This window comes from Hyperolius riggenbachi, chromosome 1 (assembly GCF_040937935.1).
Source record: "Hyperolius riggenbachi isolate aHypRig1 chromosome 1, aHypRig1.pri, whole genome shotgun sequence".
NCBI classification, from domain to species: Eukaryota; Metazoa; Chordata; class Amphibia; order Anura; family Hyperoliidae; genus Hyperolius; species Hyperolius riggenbachi.
In genome coordinates, this window is record NC_090646.1 from 433,475,120 (window position 1) to 433,501,022 (window position 25,903).

The window sequence follows — 25,903 nt, forward strand, 5'->3', positions numbered from 1 at the left end:
AGCATTTTTTCACTTTCCAACATTCATACGGCCTGTTTCTGACTGTCTGGTCTTCATCAGTGCATAACATAGATTGATATGCTGTATGGGATAAGGCTTAGATCAGTACTGCAGAATACCCACATAGCTCATTGTGACCCAGAAGCACTAGAAAAATATAAGGGGCTAAAAGAGACTGAAAAGCTTTCTTACTAAAAAGCAGCGCTAAATATAATTTCGTTGTAGTCACACAATTAAACTTGAAAATAAATGAAGTTAATAAAAACACTAGCACCTTAGAAAAGTCGTTCAATAATAAAAGGACCCATGACAGACTAAACCACCAAGAATACATTTTCCTTCAGGAAGAAATTACTGTACAGTCAAGAAAAACATCTCATTCAAAGCTAGGATTAGCATAAACATATAATTTTGTTATGTTCTTTGAGACAATGGATAAGTAGTGTATCATACTTACTGGTCCTGGCATCCAGCAGGAGGCTCCATGAGATCCACGGATGCCGTTCCAGCAGAGCTCTAGGAACGGCGTGGACGCTGTCCTCCAACCACAGTGGGTGTGCACTCTAGAGAGCATGTGCGCTTCCTGAGTCCTCGAATAGTTGCGGTAGGGGGTGGGGCTTCAGCACTGGAGCAAAGGCTATGGTATTTAAACCCTGGCCGAAGAAAATGCAGTGTTGTTGTGTCATTAAACAGCCGCAGCATGTTGCCATCTAAGTCCTGTCATGCTTGTCAGTATGTTATGCCAGTCCTGCCACACAAGTCCTGTCAGTATTTTTACACTGGTCCTGTCAGTCAGTCCTCACGCCTGTCAGTGCTGACATGTCAGTCCTGTCAGTATTGCCATGCCACTCTGGTCATGCCTTCCCTCAAGGCAAGGTTAACCCCTCCTGTTCTTCTCGTCTCCGGTGGGGCAATCCTAGGGGTCATGACCTGGTGGACACCAGGCAGCAAAGTAGTCCCTCGCTCATTAGGGGTGACGGCCAATCACCCCTTGCGGGGTGCTCTGGTGAAGACCCGTGGGCACTTAGACTCCACTCCTTGGGAGTGCCTGCAACAATCACTGGTGCCAAGATCGACAAGACCCTGTTATAGTGCTATATACGGGATTAGATTGTGAGCCCCTTTTAGGGACAGTTAAATGACAAGACAATATACTCTGTACAACGCTGCATAAGATGTCGGCGCTATATAAATACTAAATAATTATAATATATTCCCATACTTATTCCCCATGTGGATATACTCAGTGGTCTAGCTTGCTAGAACTCTTCCCAACTGAATATTTGCCTCCATTGTTACCTGCGTCAATATTGTTTACATCTCCATTTGCAAGGACCAATTGGAAGTGCAGAATGGGCTGTGCCTTCATGAATATGACTTGCTCTGCTGATCCCGAGGAATACGGCTGGCAAAACAAGAGGGACATTCATGTTAATGTTTACACTGGATAGCTAATTTAAAAGGATACAATGTGTTTAGGAGGGATAGAACAGGGAAAAAAGTTGGAGGGGTTTGTCTCTTTTTTAAGAATTCTCTTACAGCTGTCCTCAACGATGAGATGGAGGAAGATTGCGAAGATGTGGAGTCCGTTTGGGTAAATATTCATGGTGGAAATAAAAGTTGCCAATTGCTTATTGGGGTATGCTACAGGCCACCTCTTATTAATGAAGCTGCAGAACTGCGATTACTACAGCAGATTGAAAAAGCTGCAAGTAAAAATGAGGTCATAATTATGGGTGACTTCAACTTTCCAGACATTGACTGGAGTATTGAGGCTACCCATTCTGGTAAAAGCAGCAGATTTCTGGCAGCACTACAGGACAATTACTTGATTCAAATGGTAACTGAACCAACTAGGGGGAATGCGTTACTGGATCTGATCATTTCTAATAGACCAGATAATGTATCAAATGTGCAGGTTCAAGAACATTTGGGAAATAGTGATCACAACATGATAACGTTTGATCTGGTGACTGATAGGCCACGGGGCAGCGGGACCACTAAAACTATGAATTTTAGAAAAGCAAAGTTCAATCAAATTAGGCAGGCACTAAGTTTGGTGAACTAGGATAATGTACTACAAGGGGAAGACACTGAAGGGAAATGGCAAGCTTTTAAACTTATACTCAATCAATATTGTAGTATGTATATCCCATATGGAAACAAAATATCTAGGAATAAAAAAAAGGCCTCTATGGATGAATAGAAAGGTTAAAGATAAAATGAAGAGGAAAAAGAATGCCTATAAGGTCTTACAGGAGGGGACCGAGGCTGCACTAAGCAATTATAAGGAGTGCAATAAAAATTGTTAAAAAGAAATTAGGCAGGCAAAGATTGAAGCTGAAAAACAAATCGCTAAGGATATCAAATCTAACCCAAAAAAGTTTTACAAGTACATTAACTCTAAAAAAAGAAAGGTTGACTGTATAGGACTCCTAAAGGATGAGGGTGGATGGTGGATGACCAAGGTAAGGCAGAGTTATTAAATGCTTTCTTTGCTTCTGTCTTCACAAAAGAAACAACACTGTTGCAAACTACAGAGGCGGAAGAGTGTCAATCTTCTAACTGTAATATTAAATACTTAACGCAGGAAGCAGTGAAGGCAAGACTAAATAAATTAAAAATAGACAAGGCACCTGGCCCGGATGGCATGCATCCTCGGGTCCTAAGGGAATTAAGTTCAGTTATAGATAAACCCCTTTATCTTATCTTTTGTGACTCTCTTGCAACTGGCAGAGTCCCAGTGGATTGGCATACAGCCCACGTTTTCCCATTATTTAAGAAGGGCAAAAAATCAGATCCAGGAAATTATAGACCTGTAAGCGTAACATCAGTTGTATGCAAACTATTTGAGGGGTTACTAAGAGATACTACACATGACTTCATAGTGTATGTACACAACAGCCGCAAAATAAGTTATTTTGGGCCATGCTGCAGTGGGATGAGATTATACAGCAGGTGGGGGAGGAATGTGCATGAGACAGGGGAGCTCGTAATGCAGAGCAGCTGATTAATTCCAGCTTTAGAAAGCTGGTAAAGTTGTATGAACAGAAAAGCAGAACATGGTGGAACATTAAATTTAATGAAAATTATTTAAGTGAGGGTAAAGCTCCCCTTTGGCTCCGCATCCAAATTTTTCCTTTTAAAAAGCCATTAACAGATAGCTTTAAACAAAAATGGGAAGAAAACTTTGAACGTTGTTCTGGGGTGATGCTTGGATTAATGCAAGAGTTGGAAGAGACTGATTTGTTGGAAATTGATAAGAAAATCGAAGCAATTTGGGAGCCCTTGAGCTCGCTTAAGGAGCATCCATTATTTGTGTCCAGAAATAAGAATCTGAAATCACATATTGAGAAGTACAATAAGGATTTAGTAAACAGGAAAGAAAACAAATTGGAAAGAGATAAAGCAGCTTACAAATTTGGTTACGCCTACAAATGGGGCAAAGTGCCCCCTAGAGGCAAAAAACCTGTTCCCAATCGCCATCCCCCTGAGAAACCCCCCATTGCTCCCCCGATACATGCACCTCAGGACTCTAGTGTCCCGGAGGATTCAGAATCGTCAATAGGACGTGAAAGTGATATATCGGTTTCTTCCAGCGAGCATAATTCAGACATCCCCCAGCGTCCAGCCACTAGATCAACTGTGAAGGTCATAAAAGGATCACAAGGAACATCTAAAATTAAAAATAAACCGTATAAAAATAAAGGAAAGGAAGTCAAATCTCAGAGGAGCCCTATTAACAAATATTTATCGGCTAACACCTCACAGGAGGAAGAGAGCGATCCAGAGGGGGGGGCATGTGGCGGCTCAGGCTCTCAGTCGTCGTCCTCCTGTTTTTTGGAGGGGGGCGGAGGACAGAAAATGCCGACATAACCGCCCCCTCGGTTTCAGATCTGAATGATAATACTGATAACATGCAAGTTATCAATATATCGGGTGTTGAGTTTTCAAAATGCACGATTGATCTTCTGGCCAAAGGTTTGGGCTTTTGCCCTAACAGCACCCTGGACAGATTTGAATTTGTAAAGGATTTACATCTTTTTGCACGCAAGGTCGTCTTAAAGATGTTGCATACAAGGAAAGAAAACTCTCCCTTGGGGGGAACCATTGCCGATTGGAAAGATTGTTCCAATCAGGACTATAGAGCTTTAATGGACCTGGTGAAACTGAGTGAGGAAAGTGATCACATTGATGAGGACAATTTGTTTGGTTTCAGTGTGGGGAGGAGAACTGTGAGTGACTCCATCAATCAACAGTTCAGGTCTTGTTCGGCCTCGTTCCCCCCCTTCTCTTTATGTCCAAGTATTTGCTCGTTTGTCTCCCTAGTAGAGGAGGATGTTCGTAAATTGTGGATTGAGAGAAATCAGTCTCTCAATTTAACGCCAGAAGAGCATCAAGCGCTTGAAGAATTGCGCAGAAATAGGGATATAATTATCAAGCCTTCAGATAAGGGGGGGAACGTGGTCATCATGAGATCTGAGCAATATGTATATATGTGCCAGAAGATTCTCAAAAACAAGGAATGGTACTGCAGGGTCTCTGCGTCCAGGGTCATCACCAATCAAAGAAGTTTATTTGATCTTATTGATACAGCTGTAAGAGAAGGAGTAATTACTGCTGAAGTTGGCAGTTTTTTGAAGGTCGAGAATCCTGTCACACCGACTTTTTACGCACTGCCCAAAGTGCACAAGAATCTAAATAGGCCCCCGGGACGACCCATTGTCTCTGGCAATGGGTCTCTCACTGAAAAAGTAAGTGTCTATGTGGATAGACACTTGCAATCACATGTTTATCGATTACCTTACTATGTACAGGACACACTGCACCTCCTCACCCTTTTGGAGGGGCTGCGGTTGCCCACTAATGCTTTGCTGGTGACCCTGGATGTAGAGGCCCTGTATTCCAGCATACCTCAGGAAAGGGGAGTGGAGGCTGTAGGAAGATTTCTAGGCGAAATGGATGTCGCAGAGATACCTCATAATCGGTTTCTCTTGGATTGTCTGAGGTTCATTCTGCAGAATAACGTTTTCACTTTTGATGGTGCCCACTACCTCCAGGTGCAGGGGGCAGCTATGGGAACCACGTGTGCTCCCTCCCTGGCCAACCTGTACCTGGGGGAGTGGGAACACCATCTATTTGGAAGTGATGCCCTTGTCATGTACCTGTGCCACATTGTGTCTTGGCACAGGTACATTGACGATGTGCTTATGCTCTGGACCGGGGGCAAGGAACTATTGGATGAGTTTATGATAACTCTGAACCATAACGATTGGAATTTGAGATTCACCATGGAGAGTCACCACAGTTCTATTTCCTTTTTGGATTTGACTATCAGTGTCGATGGGGAGGGCTGTCTATCTACCCAGATTTATCGTAAATCCACGGCATCTAATGCCTATTTGCACGCTAATAGCGCACATCCATCACACACCATACGGGGCATACCAACCGGACAATACCTACGTGTCCGACGTAATTGCACTGATGACATTACTTTTGAGAAAGAAGCTAAATTATTGCGGTCTAGATTTAGAGAAAGAGGCTACAAAGATCGCTGGCTCAAAAATGCATACAAACGAGCCAAATCCACTAATCGTCTGGATTTATTACAGAAGAAGCCTAAGACCCCAACTGATTTTAAAGAAACTCGTTTAATTACAAGATTTAATGACCAAAATCTGGGGGTGGAGGGTGTTCTCCATCGACACTGGCACATTCTCACTAATGATAATACCATTAAAGAATTTATACCCCATAAACCACAAATTACTTACAGGCGCAGTAAGACACTGAGGGATTTGCTCTCCACGAGTCATTTTTGGGGGAATAAAGGACCGAGTAGTCATTGTAAAGTGAAGGGCACATACAGCTGTGGCGGCTGTGCCTATTGCCAATATTTACAAATTGGCAAATCTGTAATTTTGCCCAATGGCCGCAGATGGTATTTGCAGCATTTTGTAAACTGCAATACCCCTGCGGTCAGCTATCTGCTATATTGCAGATGTGGTTGCTTCTACATTGGTAAAACCTCTCGTGCCTTAAAAGAAAGAATTAAAGACCATGTGGGAGATATCACATGTTGCAATTTCAAATCCCCAATTTCCCGGCATGTTCATTTTGAACATCGGGGTAACGCCCATTATGTCAAATTTATAGGGCTTGATTCTGTACATCGGCATCCTAGAGGGGGGAATATAGATAAAGCTTTACTCCAATTGGAATCTCGGTGGATCTTTGATCTTAGGGCCACCGAGGGGAAGGGACTCAATGATAGTATTAACTACCGGGTCTTTCTCCCGGATTAGACCTGTGGGTGAGCTAATCCCTTTGGTTGTCGTCCTCTGCTTGATCCCTTGTTCTGCAGTGTAATGACATCTGCGCGTTCCCCTCCCTGCAGTTGGCTGATGGTGTAATGGTTAAGGGCTCTGCCTCTGACACAGGAGACCTGGGTTCGAATCTCGGCTCTGCCTGTTCAGTAAGCCAGCACTAATTCAGTAGGAGACCTTTGGCAAGTCTCCCTTACACTGCTACTGCCAATAGAGCGCGCCCTAGTGGCTGCTGCTCTGCTCTGGCGCTTTGAGTCCGCAAGGAGAAAAGCGCAATATAAATTTTATTTGTCTTGTCTTGTCTTGTCTTGTCTCCCTGCCTGTTGTATGGTTGATTTACCTCCTTGCTCTTGTCCCGCTGCTGCTTTTATACTGCCCATTTAATGTACAGGACATATCCTTGATATATGTCCTCTTTGCTCATATCTGCGGCTGTTCATGCATTCTGTGTGGTATATATATGTATATTTTTTACTTAGCATAAACTAATATTTGGCAGTCATGGCTCGATCACTTGTTGATTAAAACCTAGATTTGCTGCCTTGCTATGTAAAGTTTTGGATGTTTATGGATTTGTATTTGTGTATTTTGATTATTATGGTCGGCTTTCCCCGCCTCTGTTCCGCCCCCCGTTCTCTCAGATGGATGGCATGTCACATGGGGCATATGCCGGACAGAGTTTCTGCCGGCCTTGCAAAGATGGAGCGCAGATGCGCTCCAATGACGTGCGTCCAGGCGTATCCGCGTCTACGCATGGGTCGCTCACGTGTGAGGTACGGGGGGCGTGACTGAGGGCGGGGACGGGTACGACGGTCATAAGAACGCCGTTATGTCGTCTTAGTAATACGCTCTCCGCTGCTTTGCCTTTGAAAAAGCCGTTAGTAAACGGCGAAACATGTCAGGCTGTCCTCCAGCGAGTTAGCTCCGCCATCCGGCCACTCGGGACTCTCCATTTACCAACATTCTCTGACATTGGTCAACAATTAGATGGACTGGTAACTATACAATATGCATGTGTGATCACCTATCCATGGCTGGACCCTCCTTTGAAATGCTGGAACATTGCTGGTTTATACAAACTGCACCTTTGATAGAGAACTGTTCAAGCATTGTTATTGCTGTTGCTGCATCTATGCCTTTGTTGCTGTCGAGTGTCCCATATTGATGGACATATGACATTGAACTTCTGCTGGCATCTAATCCTGCTTGTGCTTCATCATTGCTTTTATGTTATGGATGCTTAACAACCAAAGTATGCTGCATGCCTACAATCTGCCGCATGTTTGAAGCTTTCTACATCACTTTTCAACTAACAGCATGATCTGTACCACAACCCTCTGATGACAGCTTGCTTTGTTCATTCACCAGCTCTTTATTTGACCTTCCATCCACCCCTGCGAGTGGGGGGTGCAGATTTTTGGACATTTACAGGAGAACTACTCCCATATATATATATATATTTTCCAAGGCTTTTTCCAGCTATGTCACCTTTGCCCCTGAAAATGGGGGGTATAACCTCATGAACTTATGCATTTTTACATCATTGCCTAGGATGATATATTGCCTTATGAGACTCTCACGCATGTCCTTTAAACCAGCCATATATTTTGTGATAAGTAGCAGTTTCTGGGGACTGCAGCCCCACAACTAGTGTAAAGATCGCGAGTCCTAGTGACCAATGTTGGCGGAGCATCGTTATATGTGTATTTTTATCATAGTGTAGTTTTTTGTATTAGATTTGGTGTTAAGATTTTTTGGTATGAAATTTACTAATAAAATTATTTATTGACTTTTTCATGCACCCAAGAGCCAATTCTCTGATTTGTTGTTCTCTAGGTTTACTAAAGACAGGTCCTGTTTGACTAACATGCTCAGCTTTTATGAGGTAGTGAATGCTAATATGGATATTGGGAATGCTGTAGATGTGATATACTTAGACTTTGCAAAGGCCTTCGACACTGTTCCCCACAAAAGTCTGGTGCAAAAGTTGAGGATGCAAGGACTGGGGAAGAGTTTGTGTTCATGGATAGGGAACTGGCTAATGGACAGAAAACAAAGAGTTGTGGTCAATGGATCGTACTCAAAATGGGAGACTGTTAGCAGTGGGGTCCCACAGGGGTCTGTTCTGTGTCCAGTGCTCTTCAATTTATTTATTAATGACCTAGTAGATGCAGTAGTGAGCAATGTTGCTATTTTTGCAGATGATACAAAATTGTGCAGAATCATCAACTCTCAGGAAGATAGTGTCATATTGCAACAGGATCTGGATAGAATGGCTATATGGGCACATACATGGCAGATGAAATTCAATGTTGACAAATGTAAAGTCATGCATTTTGGACGTACTAATGGTCTAGCACCATACAAAATAAATGGGATACAGTTGGGGACATCAAACTTGGAGAAGGACTTAGGAGTACTCATTGACAACAAGTTAAATAATCGTACTCAATGCCAAGCAGCTGCAGCTAAAGCTAACAAAATTTTGGGATGCATTAAAAGGGAAATAAAAACTCGAGATGCTAGCATAGTATTGCCCCTGTTTAACTCTCTAGTAAGGCCACATCTGGAATATGGAATTCAGTTCTGGGCACCACATTACAAAAAAGATATTGCAGTTTTAGAGCAGGTGCAGAGACGAGCAACAAAATTGATATTATTATTATTTATTTATTGTATTTATATAGCGCCAACATATTACGCAGCGCTGCACAATAGATAAAAGGGGTAACATACAAGGTAGAACATACAGGAAACTCACAACAAAACAAGATCATGCAAATGATTTGATAATACAGTGTCATAGGTCAAAATAGAGATTGTTCTAGTCCACAAAAGGGGTGATTGTCAGTAAGATTGTGTGGGATATGTGGGATGGAAGGTCTCACTTATCGAGAAAGGTTAGATAAACTGGGTTTATTTAATCTAGAGAAAAGACGCCTTAGAGGGGATCTAATTAACATGTATAAATACATCAGAGGGCAATATAATAGCTTGGCGGATGAGCTTTTTGTCCCTAGGCCTTCTCAAAGGACTAGAGGACATGATCTGCGCATGGAGGAAAAACGTTTTAGCCATTTATTTAGGAAAGGGTTCTTTACAGAGTGATTAAGATGTGGAATGCATTGCCACAGGAAGTCGTTATGGCAAACTCTATACCTGCATTTAAAGGGGGCTTAGATGCTTTCCTTGCGTTGAAAGACATCCATGGCTACAATTACTAGGTAATGCCTAATGATGTTGATCCAGGGATTTTATCTGATTGCCATCTGGAGTCGGGAAGGAATTTTTCGCTTTAGGGGCTAATTGGACCATGCCTTGTAAGGGTTTTTTCGCCTTCCTCTGGATCAACAGGGATATGTGAGGGAGCAGGCTGGTGTTGTACTTTATACTGGTTGAACTCGATGGACGTATGTCTTTTTTCAACCAAAATAACTATGTAACTATGTAACATATCTTGGAGTACCACCACCTAGCACTTACATGTCACCACAGAGATACACACACCTCTGGCTGTGTGTCCATTCTCCTTCTATCCACACACTTTTTCACTCTAATGGGCTGCCCTCTTTACCACTCTGAACGGGACACCCAATAGCAGTGGAACATGACCCAGCACAAAATGCTACTGCGGAGAGCACAGGGTAGGGATCTTTTGAATATCCTTGACTAGTCAAATTAATTTGCTACTGTTTTTCAAAGAGTAGCATGCAATAAATACAGTAAAATCACCCTCAAACTTCTCTCTCTCCTAGCCCTCTGTCTTCCCCTTTAAGTTTATCCATGATCCAGTCTATTAGTCACATATGGCCAAGATAAGGCCAGCTATGATGCTCATTTGACATGGTTCAGATTTCCATACAGTTAGGACAAGCTTTGAGGCTTCCAGCCAGCTATCTGAAACATATCTTCCACCCTATCCTGCTGTCCCTGCCCTTCATGTGAACTGAATGCGGTACACATCCCACTTCTCTCTTCCCCTTACTGACTAATAAACTTTGTTTCCTGGTAAACTGGTTTTATGTTTTTACCCTTTAGCTCTGACAGGCAGTCTGGTACTGTAGTAGTGTAATACTTACTAGTTTGCGATATGGACCTGAATGGCCATTGATGGCTCTGTCATAAAGAATGAAGACCATGTGAAAGAACCCTACATCTGCACACTAATTTTCTGGCAAAAAAATACTGAGCTATGGAGAATTTTATAATTAACTAAATGTCTTTTCTGTTCTTGCTACATATTCACAGCAAAACAGAAATATGCTTGATGTTCTTGATAGACAGTTTCCTGGTCCAATCAATCAAATGGCTGACTATTACAAGTGTTTTACTTATTATTGTGGTAAAATGACGTTTAACATTTTCAAGCTGCTCTGCAGACAATATTTGTTTTTTGTGAACTTCTTTCCAGCACATATTTTTGGTGGAATTATGTCAAATTTTCAGCTAGCTCTCCGCAGTTAATATTCTCCAAGATTTTTTTTTATGGCTCTGAAACATCTCTCTTTTTACTTATGAATTTAAAATACAATTTAATATGCATTCCTAAATTATATCAAAGTCCAGATTGAAATTATATCTACCAGTGCTGCTAACTATATTACATAATGAGAGGCATCCACATGAATGAACAAATGACTTCCTTGACCCAAGGCAATTCATAACCATGGCCAAATAGGCTTCTTCTTTCTGGCACCATGACGTGACCCTCCTGATGAGTTAAATATGTGATTATTTGAACTATGCATGATAAGGATAAATACTCAGGATGATTATCTCAATGTGGCTCTGAGGAAGTAAATTTAATTCACAAAATAGTCATAGAACACAGAACTGGACTTTTTGTTCTACTAATTAACCCTTCAGAACAAATAAGTCTTAACATTTTGAACTGTATAGGAGATTGCCACGGCACACAGGGCTTTAGCCCTCCTCCTTTTTTATATGATTCTTAATGTGGCTCACCTATGTTTGCCCCGCGGATGAGTTCCCCCTGCTTTTCCATCCTGGGAGGCCTGGGCATGCCAGGTTCAGGATCCTGGTGCGCTGTCAAGAGTTCTGAGTCAGCTGAGCCGTGCACTATAGTTTCAAGTGCCAAAATCAATTCCAGGTACAACCCCCGTTGTCAAATCTCTATTTATGATATTAGCTGTAGTATTATAGCATCATCAATGTTATTTTTCTATTATAGCAGCAATTCTTAGCTGTCCCAATTTTTGTATGTCCTTTGGCTGTGAACTGATTTAGAACTTAGATTTCATATTGGTTAACATTTCAATAATGTATTCCTGAAATGCCAAGTCTGCACTATGTACTATGGAATATTGTGGATAATGTAGCTATTTTGTTGTATAGACATTCTTTGGTTAGACATGTATGCACTCATTTTTATAAAGTTACATTTTAAGAGTTATTTGCTTTCTTCAGCCACCTGATATGACTGTATGACTGTTAATGCTGAACTGATTGCTTCAGGGACAATAGAGATAACTGTTAGAATTTAAGTATTATATGCTTGAATTCGTAGGCCTCAGTTACTTTAACTGAGTTTAGTTAAAGGACTTGATTTGCAGAGTATACCTTTAAGGAGCATTTCTAAAAGCACTGAAGAACAGTGTGATTCGGACTGCACAAGACTACGATGTACAGACAGAGAGGCAGTCTTTTTCTGTAAACATTGAGTGTTTTCATATTTCCTAAAGGTCAACAAAAGCTATATACATTAAACAATGTTCTTCTTAGATTAAGAGTCAGGTCCCTGGAACCAGGGCATGCGCAGTAAAGACTGTGCTTGTCATGATATCACGGGTTCTTATCAGCCAATAGCAGGCGATGAGTTATTGATCCGTCCCTGCTCAGATGATGTCACATTTAACTCTTTAGAGGTTAGTATAAGAATATAAGAAGGGCTCCCGGGGGGCAACTTCTGATTGAGAACTTTATTCCCTCCTTTTCCTACTTTCATTCTACCTGATCTGTATGCTGTATATATGCATAGATGTAACTAAGAGAGGCCTGATCTAGCTATTAGGGATAGATCAAGTATGCAAGGAACGCAAAGATTCTACAGACCGTTTGGTTTGCCGAGGTTAGTTAGATATTGCTACTGAACACATCTGTATATTTGTTTTATAAATAAACTCTTGAACTTTGACAATGTCTACGAAGTCCTATGTCCTATGCTGTTTGCTGTGATGAGAGTCAAGTTATCACACTTCCTGTGATATGGTGCCGAATGAAGGTGTATATATATATATATATATTACAATAACAAAATAGGTGTTTATTATTGCTGCACAGCTGATTCAGGTAAGACAACGCAACTAAAGCCTTGTACACATTTATGAGGCACGTGGCCTAGCAAGGATCGGGATCCAATCCCTCAGGTGACATTACAAAGCCAAGGCTGTACAGATGCATCAGTAGCCTGCAGGTCCTTAGGGCGTGGTTTGCGTTAAGTCCTTAGGGCATAGTTTGCGGAAGATCGCGCGCCTATGCGCGCGCATCTCCACTCTGATGATGGAGCTCCTGTTAAACGACGATCCACCGTCTTTTATTGCTGTAAAGCACAGCGATCTAAGGCAGTGCTGTACTGGGGACAGCCGTGTGACACGGCTGTCCCCCTGGGAGTCACGAGAGTGATCGGCTCTCATAGGCTGAAGCCTATGACAGCTGATTGCACTAATTGGCTGGCGGGGGGAGGGAGGGGGAAATAGAAAATAAATATGAGCGCTTTGAGTCCTATGGGAGAAAAGCGCTATAGAAATGTTATTGTATTGTATTGTATTGTAAATAAAAAATAGGGAAATTTATTGAAAAATAAATAACATAAATATTTTTAAAAAAAACACTGCGGGAGCAATCTGACCCCACCAATAGAAAACTCTGTTGGTGGGGAGAAAAGGGTTGGGGGGAAATACTTGTGTGCTGAGTTGTGTGGCCCTGCAGCGAGGCCTTAAAGCTGCAGTGGCCCATTTACAGAAAAATGGCCTGGTTTTTAGGGGGTTTAACACTCCGGTCCTCAAGTGGTTAGTGAAATTGATCTGAAAATCTGATTTCATTAATCTGATTGGACTGGTTAGGATATTTTTGTCCATTAGTGGTCCCAAACAATCATTTCTGATCATTCATAGACAAAATCCTTCATAAACAACCGTTCAGCAAATTGTATCTTTAGTGGCCACCTTAACACTTATAGATAAGAAGTTACAGCCATAAACCCTGGCTTCTAAGAGCAGGAAAGAGATTAAAAGCATCAATAGTTAATAGATTTAACCCTGGCGTACGTTAATGAATGTCTCATTGAGCAGAGACAATAAAACAGTAAAAACTTACCGGTAAGTAGATTTAAATATAAAATGCAACTGTTTTTAGGAGTAGGGGGATACAACTGTTCATCTCATCAGTTTATTTTCACCTCGGTATTCCTTTAAGTCCTTGAAATATACTTTACATATTTAACTGAACCACTGTCAAATTTTCCTCAGTAAAAGTGTAGATATGCTTAAATTAGATAACGGGTGATAATAATGCAGAGACACATAACATAACTATAGAGACAATTATGTGTTTATAAAGCAAAAGTAATCAAATGGGTGCCTGATTTAATTTACTTTTCTCCTTAGCTTTCTCACAAAAAAATGGTTTTTCATCTTTAATATATATATTATATTCAAATATTTTTTCGGCACCTAACAAGTGAAAAGGCATTACAAAATACTTAAAGCAGGATTGTCAGCCACAAAATCAAATTCCATTGACCCACTGCTCTGTCTTTATTATATAGTTTACATGCAGTCTGCATTGCAAGCATTCCAATATAATCATAAATGTTTTTGCAGTAATGAATCGTATCTCAGTCAGCCTGGCTCAGATTTATCTGTTTAAAAAATGTATGTAAATTTATGAAGCTTGAAAATGGACTGCAAATGCTGTTGCTACGGGATTTGATTGGTCTGTTTTCAAGCTGCTTAACTTGGCATGCAGTTAGCAGAAAATATACATCAGTAGGAATGAGTTTTCAAATTCCATGGAATTCCATTTTCCGAATTTGTGATCATAGATCGTCTTTCTACGGCATAAATCAGTATCTAGAAATCTGTATTTCAGACTGAAGTTTTAGGCCAATCAGGAGACTCGGAAGTATTAGACCAATTAGAGAATCCCAAAGTTTACTCTGGTTGCCGATTGGAAATGTGGATTCCACAGAATAGATAATAGATAATAATTCCACATCCATAAAAAAGCCTTTTTTTACAATTAACTAACTTTATTGACAAAAATAAAAACAAAGTAACATTCTGTGCAAATTGGCATTTTCGACGATCCCTATACATCACGCCTAATGAAATTGACATTTTAGGGAACATCACTTTGTTTAAAGGTTGTATGATATCATGTTCTGCCATTTACTCCTTTTTTTCCTTTTGAACTGTAGATGCGCAGGACCTGTTCTTGTACCATAGTGTTATGGATGATCCACAGAGGAATACTGTCCATGATACATCCCTGAAATACAGAGGTGATGTGATTAGAGTGTTATATAGAGTGTTTCTTATGCTCATGTATCTTTAAAAATAGTTAACAGTGTTACATATAGACCTGGTACCATTTTCGATTCTAAAGTCATCACAACAGTCTCTCCACTGATCACTACTAATCATTAGGCACCAGAGTGGTCACATGGGGACAGGAGAATGAGTGTTTGTATATTGCAGTTTCAATTAGAATATGAAAAGTTTCTATCCATAACAGCAACGCTGAAGATTAAAATAAGTATGTGACTGTCACAGCTTGCACTACAGTTCTGGCTGTGTTTTGCTATGATCACCATCTTTAGTTTAAATTTACTTTTAGTGTATGGATTGCATATACTATGTGTAAAAGCAACTGCTTTAGCAATGTATACAAATTCTTTTACCAAAACAGCATGAGCAAGGCAGCCATACGTCTCACTTCCATGGGCAACACAATTCAGTGATTCCTTTACAAATTCCATTGAAGATTTTATGATGATATTTGTTGATAGGTTTTTGGTCATTGGAGTTGAGACGCCATATGGTGTAACTACCTAAGAAGCAAAGGAAATATGGTTTATACATACAGATTTCATCTTTTGTTATATTCTGAACTTATTCATATTTAACATTATAAAGACATTGCATAAAGGTGTCCACGCTCCATACAATTATTACATTTCTTTTCAATTCAAGAATTACAATACATTTTTCTGATTGATTGTAACATTTGAAACATCTGACCACACGTGTTTTCCCCAATTATGAAAAAAATAATAATCGCAAACTCTGAAATAATTTCTTGCGGCTATACATCAAGAAATTGACAGTCTACTCCACGCCATTCATTTACATAAAAAATCCACAACTTCCAATCAAAAAACCCCCAGAAAATTCAATCAGATTTTTTGAATGAATAAAAAAACTTTCAATCTTTCTGTATTTTGTATTGTATTTATCGATATACTGTAAAATTGGATCACCTAATGGTGGCCACACAAGTTACTATTTCTTTTTTTTTCCAATATAAAAATTTTGAATTTTTTTTTTTTTGCTCAAATGAAATAATAGACTTTTGTAACTGATGCGTATGTTAGATATTGACACACTCATGATTAAAACAATCAAATAAAAGCTATAAATTTAACATCACATATGTCACACTGTGACATAAGTGCATGTGGTGCTCTGTGCCATCACTGATGTGTATGGGGCACTCTTCGCTAGGGATGGGGGAACACACTCGTAAACCTATTTGCGAATTTTGCTGTGAAAATGTGCTAAACGAGCGGTTACAGCAAGCCCCGTTGATTGTAATGGCAGTTGAACTTTTAAATCTTCAGGGCATCTCTGCATCCACAATTTCTTTAAAAAAAAGTGATCAAAGTGTCCAAAAACCCAGGCAGTGGCATGGCATGAGTGTTGTGCTATGATATTTATTGATTTTACATGTGTCTATTGTTCTAATATAGAATGAAGCATTGGCCAATGGCCATGTGCAGCTTCTAACAATAGCAATATGGCCACTATTGGGATAGGAGTAGGTGTGGCTGAAGTTACAATGGACCACAGGGGGTTAGCTGTGGAAGGAGTTAGTTAGTATTAGCCAACTCACACCCCAGGAGTGTGTTCCACACTTTGAGGGTGAAGGACATGCTTCTCAGGAGTCCTGTGCAAGGAGGGAAGCACATGTGAGCTTAGAAAGGGAAAGTCGTGTCCTCTGCAGGTCCATGGCCTGAGCAGGATTTCACCATTTTTGCTTTTTTTTTTAAAGAACCCTTACCCATTTCCAATAAGGGTTGAAAATAGTCCCTTATTAACCACTTAAGGACCACAGGCTTACACCCCCCTAGTGACTAGGCTATTTTTTTACAAATTAGTGCTCTGCAGCTTTAATAGTTCGCTGCAGAGCCATACAATTGAGCACACAAATGAATCCCCCCTGTTTTTGCCCACCAACAGAGCTTTCTGTTAGTGGGCTCTGATCGCTGCTGCCGCCTTTTTTTTTTTCAATTAATTTATTTTTTTTTAAAATAAAGTTACTATTTTTTTTCATCCTCCCCCCCTTCCATCCCCTTGCTAGCAAATCTCTGTGATTGTCTCTCATAGGCATCAGCCTATGAGAGCGATCGCTCTGTTGGCCACTGCAGGGGGCAGCCATGGACATGACTGTCCCTAGTACAGCGCTGCCGTAGATTGCAGTGCTGCACAATGTAAATAGATGTCTAACAGTCAGATAGTGGTGATTGCCGTTGGCAGACTGTTGACAGAGCGGAGCTCCGTCAGTCAAGCGGGGATGCGCTCGTGATCCCCTGCAATCCCCGCCCACTGCTCTCGATGTCTTTTGCCATTACACGGTCCTGGGGCTGCCACCTTCCTGATGCCTATTGGTGTTAGGTGATCGGGAAGGGGTTAATGTTAATTAATCATAAATACTTACCTTTTTTTACTCCTACAACAGTATCCTCGGAAATGATCCAATGCCACATCCTCTCAATATCCAATGAATGATGGAGAATGCTGCTAAAATTTAAAATTTTAGCATTTTCACAATAAGTGGTCCTTTAACAGATGTTGTTTGTTGCTGTTGTTGAATTTAACTCCATTTTGCTTACCCAATAGGATCAAAGTTCTAAAGAGTCCCTAAATAGCTATGAAGGCCCAGAAAATAATAAAAAAAACTCATAGGAAATTTAAAAAAACCTTGAAGAATTATTAAATTCATGAGTTTGGTGCTCTGATCAGCCCTTCCTGTGGACACATTTTATTTAAAATGCAGAAAACATCTTATTTGAGTGATTAATTGTAAGGGCTAGCAGAAGTACCGCCGCCGCGGTAAGCAACATGGCGGCGGTCTCTGCGTCTCAGCCGGCGGTTTCCGCGCGCACAGTCAGTTCCCAGCGCAGCACCTGTGTCGCAGGGCAGCAGGGAAACCGCCGCCGCGGCCAGCGGCATGGCGGCAGTTCCCGAAACCCAGCCGGCAGCCTTTTTACATTCTGACATTATGCATAGCCTCTCTGACACACAGAGGCTGAGGGTCACGCGCGCGCGCGCAAGGCGACAGGACCTTTGTGCAGGTAGAAAGGCAGTCAGCTGACCTGCCGGTCAGCTGACTCCAGTCGCCCTTCTGATTGGTTGAGTGAATGGGGTGGAGTTTAGGAGCGCTCCAGGTATATATAGACCTTGCCTGTCAGTCGATCCTTGTCTGCTGTTGCGAATGCTATATGTGTTAGCCCTCAGACCTGAGTCAGATTCTTTGATAGCTTAAAGTACTAATTGAACTGTATTATTTGTTATGACCTCTTGCTTGCCTGACTACTCTCCTGTCTTCTGATTCTGTGCCGTTGCCTATCTGACCTGATTGCCGAACTCTGCCTGTGACACCACTCTGATCTTGCCTCTTGCTTCTGTACTGCCTCTGTCCGTGTGTTGCCGAATCTGCCTGTCTGACTACTCTACCCTCAGCACTAGGTCTAGCCTAGGCTGAGGGGTTCTTGTTATTCCCGCTCCTCGGGAATATACTTCTGCAGTAAGGTCTGAATCACTACAGTTACACTGTGTTTCAGCCTTCCCTTACTGCTGCAATAGCACCTTAGTCACGTCAGTGTTACAGTAGCTATTGTCCAGCCAAGATTGTATTCAGTACAATCTTCGGCCGCAGTACTGTCTGAATCACCTCTCACACTCAGGTGATTCTATCTCCTTGCTGACTGTGATCTCCCAGCTAGTAAGCTCCTCGGCTGCAGTAGTATCTGAATCATTACTTGTGAATTACATTGATACAGTCAGACTCTCTTGCTCCTCAGGAGATCCTGATCTATTGCCTGTGCTCTTTGTATTACTGTTGCACCAAACACCCTACACTTATCAGGTACCTTGGTGGCGCTATATCAGCATTAATGGTGATTCTGCAGATCACCATATAATCAGATATAGCATCTGTATTAGTGGTGATACTGCAGATCACCAGTAATCAGAATAGCTGTCGCTGACACCAATCATTACATTAATATTTTGATATATTAGGTGATAAGATTGAACAAAACTGGTATGACACCAAACATTACCTGTATAATTATTCCCTTTGACTTATACTCAGCTTGAAGTGCCTTGGAAAATGTTATTAAAAATGCCTGTTAAGACAAAAGAAGAATAAAGCATGAATGCATACTAATAAAATAAACCAATTATATCATACAGTAAATATATACATGCACAGAAAAAGCTATTTTCAATCAAGTAACCCCTGTGAAGGTAAGGACTTACTTTTGATGCAGAATAGATTGCATAAAGCGGGCAAGGAAAGCTGCCAAAAGCAGAGGATATATTCAATATAAGACCTTTTCTCCTGAAATATATACAAGACAAAATGATATTACAAAGAGCAGAGCAATTTGAAAGAAGGGGAAAAAAGGCCTAAAGCCTTTATCAGACAGTAAACAAACAATATATCCAATACATTAAGTTATATTTCTGAATTGTTATACACATTTGACAGAAATGAAACACATACATCTTAACCACTTGAGGACCATAGTCTTACACCCCCCTAGTGACCAGGCTATTTTTGCAATTAAGGCCACTGCAGCTTTAAGGCCTCGCTACAGGGCCGTACAACTCAGCCCACAAGTGATTCCCCACCTCCCCTTTTCTGCCCACCAACAGAGCTTTCTGTTAGTGGGCTCTGATCACTCCAAGTATTGTTTGTTTATTTTTTACAAATATTTATTTTTAATAAATAAACCTATTTTTTGAATGTCTTTCCTATCCCTCCCTCCCACTGCCAGCCTATGACAGCGATCAGCTGTCATAAGCTTCACACGCCCCCAGGATTGCACGCCAATTGGCATTTGGCAGTCCTGAGGCTGTCGCCATGCTCACGCCCATTGGCGTCTACAAGTTAATTATAAAAGCCACACAATATAAAATAACTGCATTGACCACGTCATGTCCACAAATATACATCACGACTGAAAGTCATCTGTTCTCGAGACCTGGAACAGGCTCTCTTACAGGAAAACTAAACTGAAAATAAACCATGAGTTAAACAATTGTATCTATAGGCCTACTACTAAATATAACTTTCCCAGAATCCCAGTTTTATTTTGTGTTTAAAAGCTAAAAATGTACCGTAAGCTTTATTTTTCTATTGTCTCACTTGAATGACAGTCTTTTGATGGTATACAACTCCTATCTTGATTTATTTACTTTTTATCTATGCTGTGCTCAGAAGTTTTTTTCGTAATAAGTTATCAGTGAGAATTATGTTAAGGTGGGCTTATACCTGTCGACTTGGCAACCAATCTACCATCCAATTCGATAATTACTATTGAATCGGATGAAAATCAGTGCCTCCACAAGCATGCCTGAGTCGAGTGATTTTGGGCTGAAAATGGTCGATTGTATCAATCACACATGCTGGGAAATCTCGGGCCATCATGGTTGGTCTGGTGCGAGGCATTAATGGCATGCGATAATGACAAACATGATGGAAACTCCAACTGTTGTCCCCCAAATTTTTTATGTGCCCCCCCTTTGCCTGTGCATTTATACTCTACCTATCACGCCATCCCCCGAGTATCCACCGCAGTGTCTACCATACATTCACATTAGCGCCCCACGTGACCACTGGCACATATACGTGGGGTGCGTGTGTGACATCACACACGCACCCCATGTGCTCTACGGCGGTAATCTTGAGGAGCTCCAATGCGGAAATACAGTGTAGACACATGGGGATGGCGTGACAGGTAATGTATAAATGCACGGTTGCTGGGATCACATAAAACATTTAGGGGACATCGTTGTGGGGGAAAGTTTGCATCAGAAGGCCAATTCCCAAAATATTTCATGCTGAAACCGATCAGGAATTGGCTTGCAGTGTATGGGCAGCCAACAGATCTTTCTCTGATCATATTCAATCAGAGAGAGATCTATCCCTTGGTTGAATCTTCCCATAATCGCTAGATGTATGAGCACCTAACAGTGGATTCTCAATGCATACTGTGATCAAAAATAAAAAAGGGGCTGTATATTTCCATCATATCACATAGTCATTCAGGTACCCTTCAAGCATATGTTACAACTGTTTCAGCTGTTACTGAGATAGGAGTGGTTACTCACAAATGTGTGGGGGCTATACATTCTAAGGATTGAGGTACTCATAGCCAGAAACCTGTTTCCTTACAGGGTAAGAGTTACTTCATAATTTATGGAGCGCCTCAGTTTAAAGAACCCTTGACAACTGACACCGTAAATGCAGAACGCATTCCAGGTGTATAGAAGGAGATCACAATAATATGCAGAAGAAGAAAAACCTGCGTACCACATACATAGCAATATGACCATTCTGATTCATGGAAGTGAAATTCTTCTCCTGCCTCCTGAAAGTGATTGATCTGTTAAAACAGACCCATCACGTCAATTCCAAGTCTAGACAAATCTGCTTCATCGGAGAATAACACCATTTAATCAAGCACATAAGTGTTTTCAAGCAACACTCCTAGACACAGCTATTCATCACTGAAGATTCTTATTAACATGGACACTGCCATGGAGGAAGAGACTACTTTCTAACCAGAAGATGCATAAATCAACACAAAAAGGTAGCAGAGAATGAAAAGAATCTGAAGAGCCCGAAAGACTTCAAGAAACATTCCAAGACCAGAGAGGATTGAGAAACAAAATAAACATTTTTTGTTCCTAAAGCCAGTGTCAGTGCTTTAATTAAAAGTGTAAAACACTTGTGCCCCAATTAACTTTTTCTCTCAAATTCTTTTAGGTGATATACAGTGGCTTGCAAAAGTATTCGGCCCCCTTGAAGTTTTCCACATTTTGTCACATTACTGCCACAAACATGAATCAATTTTATTGGAATTCCCTGTGAAAGACCAATACAAAGTGGTGTACACATGAGAAGTGGATTGAAAATCATACATGATTCCAAACATTTTTTTACAAATAAATAACTGCAAAGTGGGGTGTGCTTAATTATTCAGTCCCCTGAGTCAATACTTTGTAGAACCACCTTTTGCTGCAATTACAGCTGCCAGTCTTTTAGGGTTTGTCTCTACCAGTTTTGCACATCTAGAGAATTAAATCCTTGCCCCTTCTTCTTTGCAAAACAGCTCCAGCTCAGTCAGATTAGATGGACAGCGTTTGTGAACAGCAGTTTTCAGATCTTGCCACAGATTCTCGATTGGATTTAGATCTGGACTTTGACTGGGCCATTCTAACACATGGATAAGCTTTGTTGCCCTGGCTTTATGTTTAGGGTCGTTGTCCTGCTGGAAGGTGAACCTCCGCCCCAGTCTCAAGTCTTTTGCAGACTCCAAGAAGTTTTCTTCCAAGATTGCCCTGTATTTGGCTCCATCCATCTTCCCATCAACTCTGACCAGCTTCCCTGTCCCTGCCGAAGAGAAGAACCCCCAGAGCATAATGCTGCCACCACCATATTTGACAGTGGGGATGGTGTGTTCAGAGTGATGTGCAGTGTTAGTTTTCCGCCACACATAGCGCTTTGTATTTTGGGCAAAAATTTCAATTTTGGTCTCATCTGACCAGAGCACCATCTTCCACATGTTTGCTGTGTCCCCCACAGGGCTTGTGGCAAACTGCAAATGGGACTTCTTATGCTTTTCTGTTAACAATGGCTTTCTTTTTGCCATTCTTGCATAAAGGCCAACTTTGTGCAGTGCACGACTAATAGTTGTCCTATCGACAGATTCCCCCACTTGAACTGTAGATCTCTGCAGCTCGTCCAGAGTCACCATGGGGCTCTTGACTGCATTTCTGATCAGCGCTCTCCTTGTTCGGGCTGTGAGTTTAGGTGGACGGCCTTGTGTTGGTAGGTTTACAGTTGTGCCATACTCCTTCCAATTCTGAATGATCGCTTGAACAGTGCTCCATGGGATGTTCAAGGCTTTGGAAATCTCTTTGCATCCTAAGCCTGCTTTAAATTTCTCAATAACTTTATCCCTGACCTGTCTGGTGTGTTCTTTGGACTTCATGGTGTTGTTGCTCCCATGATTCTCTTAGACAACCTCTGAGGCCGTCACAGAGCAGCTGTATTTGTGCTAACATTAGATTACACACAGGTGCACTCTATTTAGTCATAAGCACTCATCAGGCAATGTCTATGGGCAACTGACTGCACTCAGACCAAAGGGGGCTGAATAATTATGCACACCCCACTTTGCAGTTATTGATTTGTAAAAAATATTTGGAATCATGTATGATTTTCGTTCCACTTCTCAAGTGTGCACCACTTTGTATTGGTCTTTCACGTGGAATTCCAATAAAATTGATTCATGTTTGTGGCAGTAATGTGACAATGTGAAAAACTTCAAGGGGGCCGAATAATTTTGCAAGCCACTGTATCACTCCTTATCAATGCAGGGCCGTTTCTACCGCAGTGCGGCCCGTGCCGCCGCCCTGAGCGCTGCTGGGAGGGGGCGCTGTGATGGAGGGGGGAGCCGCAGCCGTGGGGAGGGCAGCCCGACCTCTCCCTTCCTTCCACTCCCCGGGCCGCCCTCCGTGCGATCTCCCCTCGGACTGCAGAGTAATGCAGCAGGGAAGCACTATAGAAAACTATTCACCTCCCTGGTTCCGATCGCTGCTCTCTCGCCGCCAGTCTCATCTCTCCATAGACGCTGATACACACATGCACACGCTGCTTCCTATTTAGCCGGAAGCAGCGTGTGTGTGTACCAGCGTCTATGCAGAGAGAGGAGACTGGCGGCGAGAGAGCAGCGATCGGAACCAGGGAGGTGAGTAGTTTTCTATAACGCTTCCCTGCTGCATTACTCTGCAGTCCGAGGGGAGATCGCACGGAGGGCAGCCCGGAGAGTGGAAGGGAGGGAGAGGTCGGGCTGCCCTCCCCGCAGCTGCGGCTCCCCTCTCCATCATGGGGGGCACCTACCTAACCTATATTGGGGCAGCTACCTATCTAACCTATCCTGGGGGGCACCTACCTATCTAACCTATCCTGGGGGCACCTACCTATCTAACCTATCCTGGGGGGCACCTACCTAATCTAACCTATACTGGGGGGCACCTACCTAATCTAACCTATACTGGGGCAGCTACCTATCTAACCTATCCTGGGGGGCACCTACCTATCTAACCTATCCTGGGGGGCACCTACCTATCTAACCTATCCTGGGGGGCACCTACCTATCTAACCTATCCTGGGGGGCACCTACCTATCTAACCTATACTGAGGGGCAGCTACCTATCTAACCTATACTGGGGGGCACCTACCTAATCTAACCTATACTGGGGGGCACCTACCTAATCTAACCTATACTGGGGGCACCTACCTAATCTAACTTATACTGGGGGGCACCTACCTAATCTAACTTATACTGGGGGGCAGCTACCTAATCTAACCTATACTGGGGGGCAGCTATCTAACCTATACTGGGGGCAGCTACCTATCTAACCTATACTGGGGGGCAGCTACCTATCTAACCTATACTGTGGGGCACCTACCTATCTAACCTATACTGGGGGGCAGCTACCTATCTAACCTGGGAGGCAGCTACCTAATCTAACCTATACTGAGGGGGCAGCTACCTAATCTAACCTATACAGGGGGGCACCTACCTATCTAACCTATACTGGGGGGCAGCTACCTATCTAACCTATAGTGGGAGCATTAACTTATCTAACCTGTATTGGGGGCACCTACATACCTAGCTAGCCTATACAGGTGACAACTATACTGGCTACCTATATTGGAGGCGCCTACCTAACTAACCTATACTGGGGGCATCTACCTATCTAACCTATGCTGGGGGCAACTATTCTGGCTACCTATATTAGAGGCACCCACCTAGCTAACCTGTACTGGGGGCACCTACTACCTATCTAATTTATACCGGGGACGCCTGCCTATCTAACCTATACTGGGGGCAACTATACTGGCTACCTATACTGGAGGCACCTACCTGGCTAACCTATACCGGAGGCAACTATGCTGGCTCACCAATGCCTGGCTACCTATACTGGGGGGACCTATAGCTGGCTACCTATACTGGGGTACCTATTCTGGGGGAATCTATACTGAGTGCAACTATACCTGGCTAACCTATACTGCGGGCACCCATACCTTGCTGCGGGGGGGCGCAATTTTTACACCCTCGCCCTGGGTGCATTTTAGCCTAGAAACTGCACTGTATCAATGAAATGACAATTTTGACTGTACTTTTTTACCTACTTTTTTGTTATTTCGTTGTAGAGAGCTCAAAACTTATTTTAAAGAGAATCTGTATTGTTAAAATCGCTCAAAAGTAAACATACCAGTGCGTTAGGGGACATCTCCTATTACCCTCTGTCACAATTTTGCCGCTCCTCGCCGCATTAAAAGTGGTTAAAAACAGTTTTAAAAAGTTTGTTTATAAACAAACAAAATGGCCACCAAAACAGGAAGTAGGTTGATGTACAGTATGTCCACACATAGAAAATACATCCATACACAAGCAGGCTGTATACAGCATTCCTTTTGAATCTCAAGAGATCATTTGTGTGTTTCTTCCCCCCCCCTGCAGTTCTCATGCACTGAAGTTTCAGGCTGCTCTTTTCTTCCTGCAAACAGCTTTGCCCTTGTTTGTAATTCCTCAGTATGTGAAAGCCCAGCCAGCTCAGAGGACGATTTATCCAGCTGATAAGAGAAGCTTCTCTCTTCTCTCTTATCTAAATAACACACAGGCAGTGTGCATAGAGGGGCCAGGAAGGGTGAGTTCATAGCAGAACCACAACACTGAAGAACTTGGCAGCCTTCCAGACACAGGCCGACAAGTCTGACAGGGGAAAGATACATTGATTTATTACAGAGACTGTCATAGTAGAAAGTGCTGCAGTTAGCCAGAACACATTAGAATAGCTTTTGGAACTTGTAGGATGATAAAAAACAGGATGCAATTTTTGTTACGGAGTATCTTTAAAAAGAAATGATCTCCTAGGAGAAAACTTAGGAGAAAAAGGGCCCTGGTGTTGGTATTTGACCTGTAGAACTCCACTGTCCAAACATCCTGTCTGAGATGGTGAACAGCAGCT

At 42.1% G+C, this 25,903-nt stretch overlaps 1 protein-coding gene and 1 long non-coding RNA gene across 2 annotated transcripts in view; one reads left to right on the forward strand and one right to left on the reverse strand.

Annotated features, from left to right (window-relative positions):
- The window catches only part of LOC137553048 (uncharacterized), a 133,958-nt gene that overhangs the window by 96,255 nt on the left and 11,800 nt on the right, over window positions 1–25,903 (forward strand). The window contains exon 2 of the long non-coding RNA XR_011027208.1: window positions 14,767–14,850. This is a non-coding gene — a long non-coding RNA (uncharacterized lncRNA). The remainder of the gene's footprint in view (window positions 1–14,766; window positions 14,851–25,903) is intronic.
- The window catches only part of HSD17B3 (hydroxysteroid 17-beta dehydrogenase 3), a 61,021-nt gene continuing 49,823 nt past the window's right edge, over window positions 14,706–25,903 (reverse strand). Inside the window, exons 8-11 of the mRNA XM_068271425.1 lie at window positions 19,112–19,193; window positions 18,913–18,978; window positions 15,250–15,399; window positions 14,706–14,837 (exon numbers count right to left, since the gene is read on the reverse strand). Coding sequence (XP_068127526.1) covers window positions 14,724–14,837; window positions 15,250–15,399; window positions 18,913–18,978; window positions 19,112–19,193 — 412 coding nt within the window. The 3' untranslated portion in view covers window positions 14,706–14,723. The remainder of the gene's footprint in view (window positions 14,838–15,249; window positions 15,400–18,912; window positions 18,979–19,111; window positions 19,194–25,903) is intronic.